Source organism: Cajanus cajan, chromosome 7 (assembly GCF_000230855.2).
Source record: "Cajanus cajan strain Asha chromosome 7, NIPB_CcT2T_4, whole genome shotgun sequence".
Lineage (NCBI taxonomy): Eukaryota > Viridiplantae > Streptophyta > Magnoliopsida > Fabales > Fabaceae > Cajanus > Cajanus cajan.
In genome coordinates, this window is record NC_138523.1 from 10,465,546 (window position 1) to 10,479,704 (window position 14,159).

Sequence of the window (14,159 nt, forward strand, 5' to 3'; positions counted from 1 at the left end):
ACTTAAATATTATTTTATTTGTGTTTGGCCAGATAATATATAGGGTGTTCACTAACTTAAGCGTCTGTCATGTGTTAAGTGTTGTTCTCCACTTTTCCTTATACCGTATCATAATTTGTATGAAACGTATCAAATATTCATTTTTAAATCATTGAGCACTTGCAAAACGAATTCTTCAAACATATATGAAAGTTAATCTCTTTGTAATTGTAATTTTTTGACATTATTTATTACTCAAAAAATACTCGGGATTACGCAACACCTAATCTTCCCAACCCACATCATATGGGTTTTAAGCTGAAATTTGTACAATAGAGTCAATATTTGTGTTGGTTGTATAGTCTGGGATGCATGACAAGTTGGGAATGCAAGTAGTTCCATTGAGTCTGCTTACGTACCCTGCATGAGTCCAAATAATTCACACTTAATGTGGTCAAGAACACAAATCTGAATGAACCTCTTAACAAAAAAATGAAGATGACAACTTATGGTGAAGTTAACATTCAATTTTTTCAAGGACGATAGTGAATATAAGGCAAAGCCACATGGGGTCCACATTATGTATGTCTGCATGATATGATTACGTGACCATGCAAGACCATCCACTTGCAACCTAAAAGGAAGAAATCCAGCTTTCCTTGGGCCCTACACAGAAGATAAGAACAAAAACAACATATCACACTTGCCCAATACCCACTTCCACTTGGATCCATGACTTGGACTTGGGCCACTTCCATTTGGTAACAAAAATATCTCTCCATTCACACAGGCCCATCAGTGTAAATAAATATCTCCGCAGATTTCACCCACAGCAAAAATATCTGAACGAAACATGGCCACGCGTACAAATGTTTTTCTGCCAAAGATATCCTTCACATAGAAGGGAGATTCAATATTCAATTTTTGTTTTTGAGAACCAAAATAATTATTCAATTTATTCTTGGAAGTAGAGTCTAGATAAATAGTAAATAGTAAATAGTAAATAGTAAGTAGTAAATAGTAAATAGGTATTGAATCTACATGAAAGAAGAACAAAATATCTGATAGTGGAAGGATAAATTAGTAAATGAAGCATAGGGCAGCATACCTTACCTTATCGATATGCATTCTCATTTTGGATTGTTTCTAACCCTTCCTTTTACGTGCATAAATATCACAGTGCTCACTCACTCTGAATCCTCTCTTCCTCCATAAACCCTATTTCTTCCTCTTACTCTCACCAAAAACCTTATCCGTTCGTTTCCCAAACCAAACCATGTCTACCTCTGCAGCTTCTCTCGCACTTCCCACACTCACTCTCCGAACCAGACAACCTCTGTGTTCCCCGCAATGCTTCTCCTCCCTCTCCCTCGCCCCCAACTCCAAACCCATCTCCATTTCCGCAGTTTTCCTCAAGCCAACAACGTTGTCGTTGTCCTCTCGCTTCGTTCCACGTGTCGCTGTTTCGTCGGAGCTGGAGCAGGAGGAGGACACTTTCAGCGACGGCGACGGCGACAGCGACAGCCCCAGTTTCTCCCCCGACCTTAAGCTCTTCGTCGGAAACCTTCCCTTCAGCGTCGACAGCGCGCAGCTCGCCGAGCTCTTCGAGAGCGCCGGGAATGTGGAGGTCGTAGAGGTGAGAGATGTTTCTGTTCCGTTAACAAGTTTGGTTTTTGAGGGTTTTGTAGGGTAACCTTTGGGGGGAATTGAAGTGGGTTGTGACTTGTTTTTGCAGGTGATTTATGATAAGACCACTGGGAGGAGCAGGGGGTTTGGGTTTGTGACCATGTCTTCGGTTGAGGAAGTTGAAGCGGCGGCTCAGCAGTTCAATGGCTATGTGAGTTTGTCTTTGAAGTTCGAGTTTTTTTTTTTTAGGGTTCGTTTACTTTTTGCTTTGGAATTGTTGCTGTTTGAAGAAATGGGGTTGGTAAAATTGATATGTGTGGGAGTTATGTTTTGAACGTAATTATAGGAGAGTTGGTTTTATTGGATGGTAAAGTGGAATTGGTTTTCAAGTATAATTTGAAGGTTTAGTGTGTTTGGGTGAGTGTTTTCAAAATTGAATTTGCAAAAGTTGATTTTGGTTAAAATTGATTGTGAAGTGAAGTGGCTTATGTTTGAAATGTTTTAACAATTTAATCCTGGGAGCAAGTTTGATGTAAAGTTTAGTGTAGAATTTTCAAACTAATGCGGAAACTACTTTTTATTGCTTAATAAACCACAAACACGCTTAGTGGGTCCTGTGCCCAGAATCAATTTTATTTACCTTGAAAGCTAAATATTTTCACTGGTTTAAAGTTTCACTGCACATAATTGATTTTGGAATTACAATTTAAAACAATGTATGTCATGACATTGATTAGTTTGCATCAAACCAAACAAGCTATTAGTGAAGTTGGCTTACAACAATATTAAACGGTGTTGGTTGTTAGAGGTTGAGGTTGTATGAAGTGAAATGTGAATATATTTGTTTTTTTGTCCTTGTCATGTATGTCTTTGACCATTTGTTTTTATCACATCTAAGGTATGAATCTTTTGAATTTCATAGGAACTGGAGGGAAGGGCGTTGAGAGTGAATGCTGGGCCACCCCCTTCCCGGAGTGAGAGTTCTCCTCGTTTTAGAGGTTCTTCCGGTCCCAGAGGAGGTGGTGGTGGTTTTTCAGATAGTGAAAACCGTGTTCATGTAGGTAATCTTGCTTGGGGTGTTGACAATTTAGCACTCGAGTCATTGTTCCGGGAACAAGGAAAGGTCTTGGAAGCTAGGGTAATCTATGACAGGGAAAGTGGACGATCAAGAGGATTTGGATTTGTGACTTACAGTAGCCCTGATGAGGTCAACAGTGCAATTCAGTCCTTGGATGGTGTGGTAAGCATGCTAATCCGTCCCCTTTGCTAAATGGATGTTTTAAAATTTTTTCTGATATGAATCAGTTAAGACATGTAAATGAGAAGGCAGATGGGCACCAAATAATGTTAGATAAGAAGCATTTCTAATTTGTTTTCGATATAAGTTTGATCTTTCTGCATTCATAGATTCGATTGTGTTTGAAAGTCTACTTTTGGAATTTAACCAATTTGAAAATAATGAATTCATGTGTCTTAATGTATGAATTTGTGTTGTAAAAAGTTATGTTCTTACTTGCTTTAGTTGGGTCCTTGTGTACAACTGCGTGGACCTATTCTCATTGACACCATCTTCAATTACATGCTTAACCACCATAAAGTGATTATTTGACATTGGCTGCAGGACTTGAATGGCAGAGCTATACGAGTCTCAATGGCAGATTCTAAGCCCAAGCGGTTTTAAGGTTTTAATGGTTTATCTCCTTGAGAGGGGATTTCGGTACGATATCTGTGCCCTATTTACTATATGTTATGTTTTCTAATACAATAACATCTAATAATAAGATGTTTCTTCCACAAATTAACCTCATAAGCTTATGCTTTGTGATGTATGTTCCTAGCTTTTGATAATGTCTGATCTTTAGCAGGTAGTTGCGAGTTATACAGCTGCAAGGTGGTTGACATTGGCCAACAGTTTGGGGAAAAAAGATACTTGCATGCATTGAGACTACATGTACACACAATATCAATATCAGACCCTCTTCGGTCTAGAGGATACCTGATCAGTGTCTCTTGAAGTTTAAATGTATGCTCCATGGTTGTCTTTTGAAACTAATTTGTAGTTCAAATTTCACTATAGAAGTAGATGTCTAAAATATTATTGGTTACCCTGTTACAAAATCCCTACATTTTTGTGGAAGAATTTATTGTGCCAGGAGAATTATCAATCACAGGTTTATGTTTTGCTTTAATTGTTTGGTGGGAAGAGATTATGTGATTTGTGAACCTAGTTCTTGTGAAGATATTGTCACAATTTGATCTGGGATTCATTTTTCCTTCAAAAAGATCTTTTGTTCGATTTCTATTGTGTACTGGATTTTTTTTAATCATTTTTGTTGTTAATGATGAACCTTACATAGTCTTGCACAACTACTTATTTAAGAAATGTTTGATGTGTGGACATATATAATGAAGCAGGAAAAAACTGGCGAGTCTTCGAAAATTGTAGCAGGAGAGAATAGAACATGGATTTTGTTTAGTGACTTGTCTGCGCTTGATTTTTAAATGGTTCATGTGCTTTACTTGACAGTTAAAGAGGAATAGGATGTTGTGTTCTATTTTTGAAATATATTAAATATAAAATAGAATTAACATGTTATGTTTTGAATTTGACTGTGCATCTGCACTCTTGAAAAAAAACCCTAATAATAATTAAGATAGAATATAATTGTTGATTAAAGAATTAATAGTTAAGATTTTAATGTGTGCGTGTGTATTTTATCATATTAATAATTCAGCTATTGATTTAATGATCTTTTTATTTAGTTAAAAGCAGTTGAAGTGTTCTAAATCTATATGCCAGTTGGATAAAAAATCATTGAACTTGATTATTTTCGATTTAAACTAATCTTAGAGCTAGTCTTGAGAAAAATCTGGTTGAAGAATTACAAAATTAGTTAAAAATTGATTAAAAAAATAGTAATTTTTGTCTGAAATATGATAATAAAAAATCGATTCACAACGAGGCAATGAATTTTTTCAACATAACATTATTTTAATTTTTTTACTAAAAATGTTAACCTTAAACACGGTTCCACTTCAAATTTCTTGTATGTTGTGTCCTTTATATTTGCCCTTTACTTTGATTTTTGTGGGTAGGAGGATTTTTGTGTCAAACAGCTATCTTCCACTATAAATTAACAACCAACCTGTTAATCAAAATGGGCCTAACTCTTTTACCTGCCAAGACCAAAACCAAGCAGAACATTCAACTGTTTTACACACAAAAATAAAAATAAAAATAAAAAATAAACTACAACAACAACAACAACAAGAGAAACCGTATAATTATTCTACTACCAAGGAGTTATTGGTTTTCAGCAGTGATGCTTATTTCTCTTTAAAAAAGGGCATGAGTCAAGTTTTATTTATAAAAAATATTTCGTTATTGAAAAAGTTAACTTCATGGTATTGTTGATGTTCTCAATTTGGATAAAATTATCTCTTAGGAAGGGTACTTGTAGCTTAAAAGAAATATAATTAATCTACACCCTATATTAAAAGTTTCTTTACAGATTGAGAACATAAAGCCTTGAATATTCATTCGTTTGTTTGTGTTATGCAGTTTATATGCACCGCCATGACTTTGCGAATATTCTTTTGGTACATTACCTTGTGAATAATTTAATTTCACTGTATACGAGTATCTTGTAACAAAAAAAAATATAAAATAAAAAATACGAGTATCTAATTGAATCTAAAGAATCGGTATCCACCCACTCTCATTCGTTTTCCCACTCTTTTTTCGTCTATTTTATTTTATTTATTTGTTTTTGGAGGGTCTGAGTACTTTCCTGTCATTATAAATTCAAATGATATATATATAATGTATTGTTGCTTTTAACTTTAACTATATTATTATAAAACTATGAGTTAATCATCTATACACTGTTAGTATAAAATTTTTTTATACTGACAACTAATTATATCTTTTAATTGTGTCATTTTTAACAGTAACATGACACAATTAAATGATATAATTAATTATCAGTGTAAAAAAGTTTTACACTAACAGTGTATAAGTGATTAACTCTAAAACTATTACACCTTTTTTCTTTGTGTTAAATTAATCCAAATGGATGGGAAACGAAAAGGAAAAAATAAAATAAAATAAAAACAAGAGGTGGGATTGATTAATGTTGTTTTGAAGCGCATGCGTTTGATTGTGTTGACCGGCGCCACCGGTGGCCAGTTTGATGGTCCTGCCCCACTTGGTGTACTACGTCCGACAAAGCAACCGGCCAAAGATTCTATAATTCTATTCCACTATTAAATTCAATAATTGTATATTATTATAGTAAACTAATGTCATCAATTTTGGATGCTGAAGAAATTTGTTTGGGGGATTCAATTTAATTATTCATTCCTTCTTAGTCTTACTGGGGATGTAAGCAAGTGGAGTATCAACGATCATCCCATGGCAGAAAGAGATGCATGAGGCCTACATATATAATTAATAAATACTTGATTTTTTTTTTTGATAATATTTGATAAAAATATGACTCCTCTAGTTGCAAAGATTATATTGTGAAAGGCAAAATTCACTTTGATAATTTCTATACATAAATATTATTATTTTTTATTTAATAAAAGGGTATAACTCTTTTTTACTTAATTGATTTTATAGAGATAATGTGGATTTATATGTTATTTTGGTTGATATTTTTTTTATTAATTTAAAAAAAATGCAAGTTGTAGATATATTTTATCGACATCAAATATCCCTCTCTTCAATGTCAAATTAATAAGAACACCCGTGCGTGCAAGAACTTTTATGCAAAAAGTTTGATGCTTTTGTTTAATTTGTTTTCTAGTTAGTTTGGTTATGGTTTTCATTACTTTATAATTATGCATTCCTCATTTTGTCAATTAATATGCATGTTTCTATTATTTTGGAAGATATCTTGTACTTACTTTAAAAGGATTGCCCTAATTGTTAGGAATGAAGTTAACCTTGTCCTTGCATTTGGAAGAATTAACACTTAATCATGAGCCAATGTGAGAGATAGTTCGTATGTACTTTAGTCTCAATTGATCCAAATCGAAATACGATATTAAGATTATTTGATGAGTGGTTTATAATGTGTTTGGGTGGCTGTTATAAATTCGATTTTATATGTTCAAATTTTATAAAATTAATTTTAGCTAAAATGAAATCGATGTAAAGTAATTAATATGTAATTTGTATTTAAAAAATGAGAGAGTCAAATGACTCTTAGAATAACTTTATAAAATTATCTCACATCTCAATTTTGTATTTTTTTAATCTAATGGTGTAAGATCAATTTTAAATATTACTTAAATTTGACGAGATTTATTAGCCTCCTCTTTAATTAAGGTAATTTTTCTTAATTGACATAAATTATTCTTGGTAATTAATTTATTCTTTTTTTTATTTTTATTTTTTTTCTTTACACTTCTCTTTCTACACATATCAAAAATAAATAAATAAAAAGAGCAAAATAATCAAATTTTCTCTAATATGAATGTGTGATCTCGCTATAACATTACGAAATTAGAATAATAGTGAATTTTAATTAACTGTAAAAATTGATTGTTTGATTAGGTTCTAATATTGTGATAAATCTTCTCTTGACATTCTCACAATAGTAGGATACAACCAAATAGTCAATTATTATTGTTAACTAGACTTTATTATTGTTCTAATTTTGTAAAGTTAGTGGGATCTAACATTTATATTGTGACAAAATTTGATCACTTTGCTCTATTTATCCTTTTTGATATGCGAAGAAATAAACGAAGAAAAAAAAATATAAACAAAAAAGGATGTTATTTATAGAAAATAAATTATGTCAATTAAGAAAATTATCTTAAATAAAGATTAGGCTAATAAATTTTGTCAAATTTAAGTAATATCTAAAATTGATCTTCCACCGATAAATTCAAAGAAAACAAAGAGTTGAGATGTGAAATAATTTTATAATTACTTCATGAATCATTTGATCTTTCCCCTTTAAAAATCATTTAAAAAATAATTTTATGATAAAATTAATTTAATAATTTAAATTTCATTACAATACAAAATAAGCCGACACAAATTTCTAATTAAATTACCTTGAGCACTTCAAATTTCTCATGTTTAGATTTCTCCATTGTCGAACCAAACATATCATCTATCGTGATTGACGGAAATTAGTCAAATTATACTTCTGTCATACAAATGAAAAAATAAGATTACACTCGCACTTTCTTTTAACACAATACACTCCCACTTAGGATGGAAGAAAAAAATAAACTCATAAATATATACAGATAGAACTTGTTATGGATTATAAATAAATAATTAAATAGATATTAGTTTAATAATAAGACAGAAATGAGTAGTAAGATACTAGTATATGTAATTTAAAAATATTTTTAATTATTTATAAAGTAATTTTTATTTAATTTAATTTTTATATTTTATTTAAAATTATATTTTAATTTATATCTACAAATATCCACAATAGAATCCTTAATCTCTCACTGTGGAGGAATTATATTGATACTATTGTCATCCCTACTCACATCGTATGATTGGTCATTTCCTCCTCAATAATTTTTTGCACAAAAAATAATTACATTTTAGAAACTTGATAATTAAGGAGAAAAGTAAGGAAATTATTCAGTATTCTATAACTAATAAAGAAATTAATTTCAACAAACTTGTTTTTTTCTTGTTTTCTTAAGCATGCTATATATATGAAGTTCATCAGCTTCATAGATGATTAATTTTCATCGAGGAATTTGACTAACCATCTTTAGTGAGGTCTCTTCTTCTAACTATATATTTTTTCATATAAAATCCTCGAACTCAAAGCCTGACTTAAAAGAATTAAGTCTAGTTGTAGTGTTGTACTTAGGTAAGCTAGGTAACTTGTGAGGGTATTTAGCCAAAAGTTTAGTTGAACCTAAGATGGAAAGGTATATAAGGTTCTATTTTGAGTTGAGCTTTATAAGCTCATAATCTTCTGACTTTAGAGAGAGAAGCAAGAGAGCTGGACTCTGGAGGTTTCTGATTCCTTCTTCCTTGTTCTAATTTCCCATTGGCGTAAGAGGTTTTCTTAGATCCTTATAGTGACAATTAGGGATGGCAACAGGGCGGGTCGGGTACGGGTTTCATGATACCCGTCCCCGTCCTCGCGAGTCAAACCCATCCCCATCCCCGTACCCATATCCGTCGGGTATGTGATTTTCATCTCCATCCTCATTCCCGTCGGGTATCGGGTATACCTGTACCCATACTCGTACCTGTCAATTTTTTTATTTTTTATTTTTATTTTTTGTAAAAAAAATATGATATTTGTAAATTATTTTTTTATTATATTATAATTATAATTAAGTTATTTCTCTATCTCATATTATAATAAATAATCACACATAAAAAAATACTAAGATTTTTTAATATAATTAAATTGAAAGTGGGTATTAAATTAAAAATGGAAACAGGGACGGGTACGGGTATGGGTACGGGGAGGGTAGGTACATACCCGTACCCGTACCCGTACCCGATTTAATATATCGGGTTTTACCCGTACCTGTACCTGGTCAAACCGGGTATTTCCCGTCAAAGTCGGGACGGGTTCGGGTATTATCCGCGGGTACGGGTATATTTGTCATCCCTAGTGACAATTCGAGCATTCAGAAGCTTAGAATTCGAGTTTGGGCAGTGTGAAGCTTGAAGTTCTCCTTTCTTTTTCCCCTTTTTCCTTGGACAACTTGGAACTTGCAGTAAGGGAAGCTAGAACTTCTTGTTAAAGGATTGTTTGATGAAATGAAGGCTTGGTTCAAAATTCAAATATGTGTTGATGGTTGAATTTTTAGTTTCCAAGTGGAGGGTTTGGGGTGTTGAGTGTTTTCGCTCATGGATGAGGTGTTGTATGATCTTAGTTGATTTTGTGGTTACATGTGATGTTTTGGCTAGGTTTTGAGTCATACATGAGTTGTGTTGATTGTTGAATGCTTTGAATGGTTTAGATTTCCTATTTTTTAGGTGCTTGAAGCAATTTTCGAAGTCTCTAATAATAGATTTATGATATGACACCAAGCGCGCCTTCGTGGCACCGAGTGCAGTTCCAATTAGAGAGCCCTATCTCGATCACATCGGGTGTAGAATTGGTTGCATCGGGCATGAAGAGAGAGACTCTTCTCAGGTTGGGATGGTGCCGACTACCGAGCATGGTTTGAATGGCGTTGGGTATGAGAGGTTGGGGAGTCTCTAACTTGGTGACATCAGGTGCCATTGAAGTGACGTTGGATGTGAGTCAGGTACAAACTCTTTACCTGAGATGAAGTTGAATGTGGGTTTTGCCATGCCAGAAATGAGATCCCAAGGGTTCCCTAGCTCAGCCACGTTGGACATAACTTGGATGGCGTCGGGCATGAGCAAGGCAAAGAACTCTTTACCTCAATGGCGTCGAATGTGAGATATGTTGTGCTAGGCGCGGGATGCTTAGATGATTGGTGTGGTTTTAAACTGTTGTATGATGAACATGAACAAATGTTTAGTTTTATTATATGGTGTATGGAAAACCCTCCATGAGTAGGTGTCTCTCTTAGAATGGATTTTGAGGTATGTTGAGTCTCCTCTCTAAGTCCTTAGTGGTTTAGTAAGGTAAGAGGTTGAGGGTTGGGTTACATCTTTTAAGCAAGTACTTGAAAATGTTGTATGTTTCTTTGAAGATGGTTAGTTAGCTAACTCCACATGTGACTTAGTAATGCATGTCAAGGTCGTGGTACACCTATATCTAGTTGTATCACTCCTAACAATGGAATTGGACTTTGCTAGTGTAAGTGGTAAAATTTGAGAAATCATGTTGGATTTTAAAATCTAATTCGATTGATGGGTCTATATATTCTAAAAATGATCGTGTTGATTGGTCTATCTTATCTAGAGATGATTAAATTAATTTGATAAAGTTGAGTCACTTAAACTATTCAATTATTAAGAGATCTTCGTATGTTGTAGTATGATCATATGATTGTTAGACATATTATATAACATGGTTTAAATGAGTATTAATTCAAAATTAAATGTAGTATAAGAATAATTTTTAAAAAAAATATATAAAAGTATAAAAATTTATTATTATCAATTAAATTAATATATTTTTTTTTAGTGTGGATGAATTAGATTTAGTCGAGGTAACACATTTTGGAGAGACCCGTTAATGTGTTGGTTCTTATGGCAGTCTCATTTACAACTCATGATGGTGACCACCATTGCTTGTTGGTCCGTCTCTTTATTATCATGAGGAGTGGCCCACAAACACAACGTTGGGCAACAAAGTCAACTAGTTTGGTTATATAAATCAAGAATGTAGAAAAATAAGAACAATTTGTGCATGCTAATGGCTAAAAAATATTCTCCAATGTGTAAATCCCACGTGGTTTAATAGTCTTGTTTACTTGAAGTGTCCTATCACCCTGGTTTTTGGACAGTTGGTCACACATCAATGGCAATTAGTAAGGTGGGTGGATAACTTTGGTTGTGTTCCCATGAGACACAAGCAACTCTAGTTTTGTTGTGTGCTTTAAGCATCTAAAAGTATCTTATCCAACGTGATTTTCCAACGGAGATGCACGTGATACAAGATAGATCCATTCATAATTCACAAGTACGTCCCCTCATAAAAATATCACTGTTTTTTTCTTTTTTCAGCTTTCAATAATTACACTGGTTGAAATAATATAAATTTTGAATTAATTTAATTGTGTGTGAGTGTGGGTTTGTTTTAATTAGTTGTAATAGTTGATGATTGATTTTGAGTATTTTTATTGTTGTTATTATTAGAAAAAATTATGATGATTATAATGAAGTTGAAATTTATGATATTACTCCAACTTTTTTTTTCCCTTTCCATCACCATGTTAACCTAGTTTTTAAACATTCAATATGGAAAATACTAATTTCCAACAAAATTTAATTATGTTACCTTCTGTATTTTTTTGTGTGTGTTTTATTTAATTAAAACTGAAGTTTGTGGTTAGTAATTAATATTTACCATTAATATAGAGTTATTAGTTCGGATTAGACTAATCTATTATTAATTCAATTTTAGGTTAAGTTAAGTTAGTCTATTTTTTTTATATGAATATAAAGTGTCTCAAAATTGATAATTAAGGCCTAATTTATATTTGTAAAATGTGATTTTTATTAACCAAACATCATTTTAGTTATAAGGTGAAATTTTCTTAATTCAGATAGTTTTCGAGAAATCTTACATACTTTCATAAATTATATTTTTTTTTAAATATAACAAATTTAGAACTATCAAAATAAATTACTTTTTACGTAGCAATTTAATACTTTATTTTTTTCTTTATGTGTAAAATGGATAAAGAGAAATAAAATATAAAAATTTATAAATTAAAAACTAAAACTCTATTTAATTTAGTTTCTCACAAAACACTTACAAGTTACTAAATGTATGTTTGTTTACTAAATAATACTATTAATATAGTCAAATAAGTATTTCAACTAGTTAAAATTAAAAAAAAAAAAAGTGCTTAAAATATTTACCAAATATACTCTATATCAATTTAATTCAAATTAATCAAAATCCAAAACATTCAAAATATCAAAAAATTAAGATAAAAGAAAAAAACAATAATTAAGTGATTGTAATGAAATAAAACAAAAAGTAAATTAAAACTATTAAAGTTATAATATTTTTTATCTATAAAAATTAAATTGATATAAGAGATATACAAATGTACATCATGTTCAACCAATCCAACTAGACCATTAGTAGTAATAAAGACAAATAAATAACATGAATGAGAAAATTAGTGGGAGAAAAAGCTCCCCAAAAGAATAAGTAGGGAAATAGGACCATCTTATTATTAATATATTATTATTAAATATATCTTTTAATTGTAATTTTTTTATTATTAAATAAATTTTATGAGTATCAACACCAGCTAAAAAAATTTATTTTGTGTGTATTCAGGATAGTTACTACTTCACATATAAATATTTTGTATCAATATCATAGTTAATAAAATTATATATTTTTTAAAATAAGTTTATGTTTTTAATTGAAAAAAAAAAATTATTCAATAATAACCAACGTCATAGTATTAGTAGATAAAAGTAACTTTTTTTTAACTTAATAACATGCATAAAAAATGTTCATAAATCAATACAATCAAATAAAAAAAATTAATTATTTTTTATTTATAGTTTCATACATCTTCCTTTTTATTCTATAGTAAAACATTCAATTCTAGTTTTTTTTTATTTTATATATTTTATATTTTGTTTTTTTAGTCTCTGTTTCTATAGAGATTAAAAGGTAAATTTATACAATTATAAAGGCCAACATAAAAAAATAACATTCATGAAAACTAAAATGAAAAATCTTAATTATAAAGGATAAAAAGTAAAGTTCATAAAATTATATGAACTAAAATAGTAATTAAATTTAAAATTTTAAAAATTAGTTAAAAAATCAAAAGTTGAATAAACTTATAACTGAAAAAGAATAAATTTTTTTATTGAATTATATTTTAGATTTGATTTTAAAAAATAATTAAATATAATTAAAAGGAAAATTATACATAAATATTTACTTTTATTTATGAGTCAATATCCGTTTGCACCATATATATTTAAGAAATTAGATGAAGTTTTATACCTTTAACAATTTTTTATATAATATAAATTTAATCGATTTAATAATTGAATTATGTTATATTATAATCAAAATAATATATACTAAATTTCATATTATTTATTCATTTCTAGATACATTATTTTAAAAATGAATATATAAAAATATTTTAAATATAATAAATAATGTGATGAATTAATAAATAATTTTAAAATTTTATAAATTTTAATATATATGATTTTAAATATAATATCATAGAATTTAATAATTAGATAAATTAAATTTATATTATATAAAATATTACTAAAGATATAATATTTGGTATAAATTTTTAAATTCACACTTGATATCAATGGATTTAATTTTTTTTATATAAATATTTAAGTTTATTTATAAATTTATAATACTCCTCATGATTAGTTATCTTGTAAAATATTAATAGTTATTCATTAATTTTTTATAGGCTAAAACTCTAATTTGGTCCCTTATAATATTTTAAAGTTTTAATTTAGTCTCACTTTAATTGTTGAGTTCAATTTAGTCTCACCTATTAAAAATGCTAGCAATGTTTGTCTTCCGTCTAAATTTTTCAAACGTCGTTTAGGAGTGTTTAAGTGATTGAAAATCACGGCGTGCTTGAGAATCCCGAGGATGATTTTTATAACTCTTAGCAAATTACTTTATGTAATTTATATCATGAGAATCACGAGTATGATTCTCACGACTTTTTAGCGCCGTTTACAAAATTTAGATAAAAGACAAATATTGTTAATATTTTTAATAAATGAGACTAAATTAAATTTAATAATTAAAATGAAATTAAATTAAAATTTTAAAATATTATAAAGGACTAAATTAGGATTTTAATCTTTTTTATAAGTTAATTGATTACTTCTTTTATAAATGGCTAAAAACCTAATTTGGTCCCTTATAATCTTTTTT

General features: G+C 29.9%; 1 protein-coding gene across 2 annotated transcripts; it reads left to right on the top strand.

Moving 5' to 3' along the window:
- The first annotated feature begins 1,142 nt into the window (after positions 1-1,142).
- Positions 1,143-3,901, top strand: LOC109818773 (RNA-binding (RRM/RBD/RNP motifs) family protein). 2 transcript variants are annotated; one of them, XM_020384301.3, is made up of 5 exons: positions 1,143-1,615; positions 1,715-1,816; positions 2,528-2,845; positions 3,227-3,322; positions 3,468-3,901. In XM_020384301.3, the coding sequence occupies exons 1-4, from the start codon at positions 1,256-1,258 to the stop codon at positions 3,284-3,286; spliced, it is 840 nt and encodes a 279-aa protein (XP_020239890.1). In that variant the 5' UTR covers positions 1,143-1,255; the 3' UTR covers positions 3,287-3,322; positions 3,468-3,901. The 2 variants fall into 2 exon arrangements, with proteins under 2 accessions (XP_020239890.1, XP_020239889.1); XM_020384300.3 differs by having other exon boundaries at positions 1,145-1,615; positions 3,471-3,901.
- Positions 3,902-14,159: the final 10,258 nt, after the last annotated feature.

What these genes read in the sequence shown, in the direction of transcription:
- LOC109818773 (XM_020384301.3), top strand. Translation starts at nt 1,256, where the DNA reads ATGTCTACCTCTGCAGCTTCTCTCGCACTTCCCACACTCACTCTCCGA. An exon ending in GGAATGTGGAGGTCGTAGAG is followed by an intron (nt 1,616 to 1,714) that starts GTGAGAGATGTT and finishes TTGTTTTTGCAG; the next exon opens with GTGATTTATGATAAGACCAC. An exon ending in CTCAGCAGTTCAATGGCTAT is followed by an intron (nt 1,817 to 2,527) that starts GTGAGTTTGTCT and finishes TGAATTTCATAG; the next exon opens with GAACTGGAGGGAAGGGCGTT.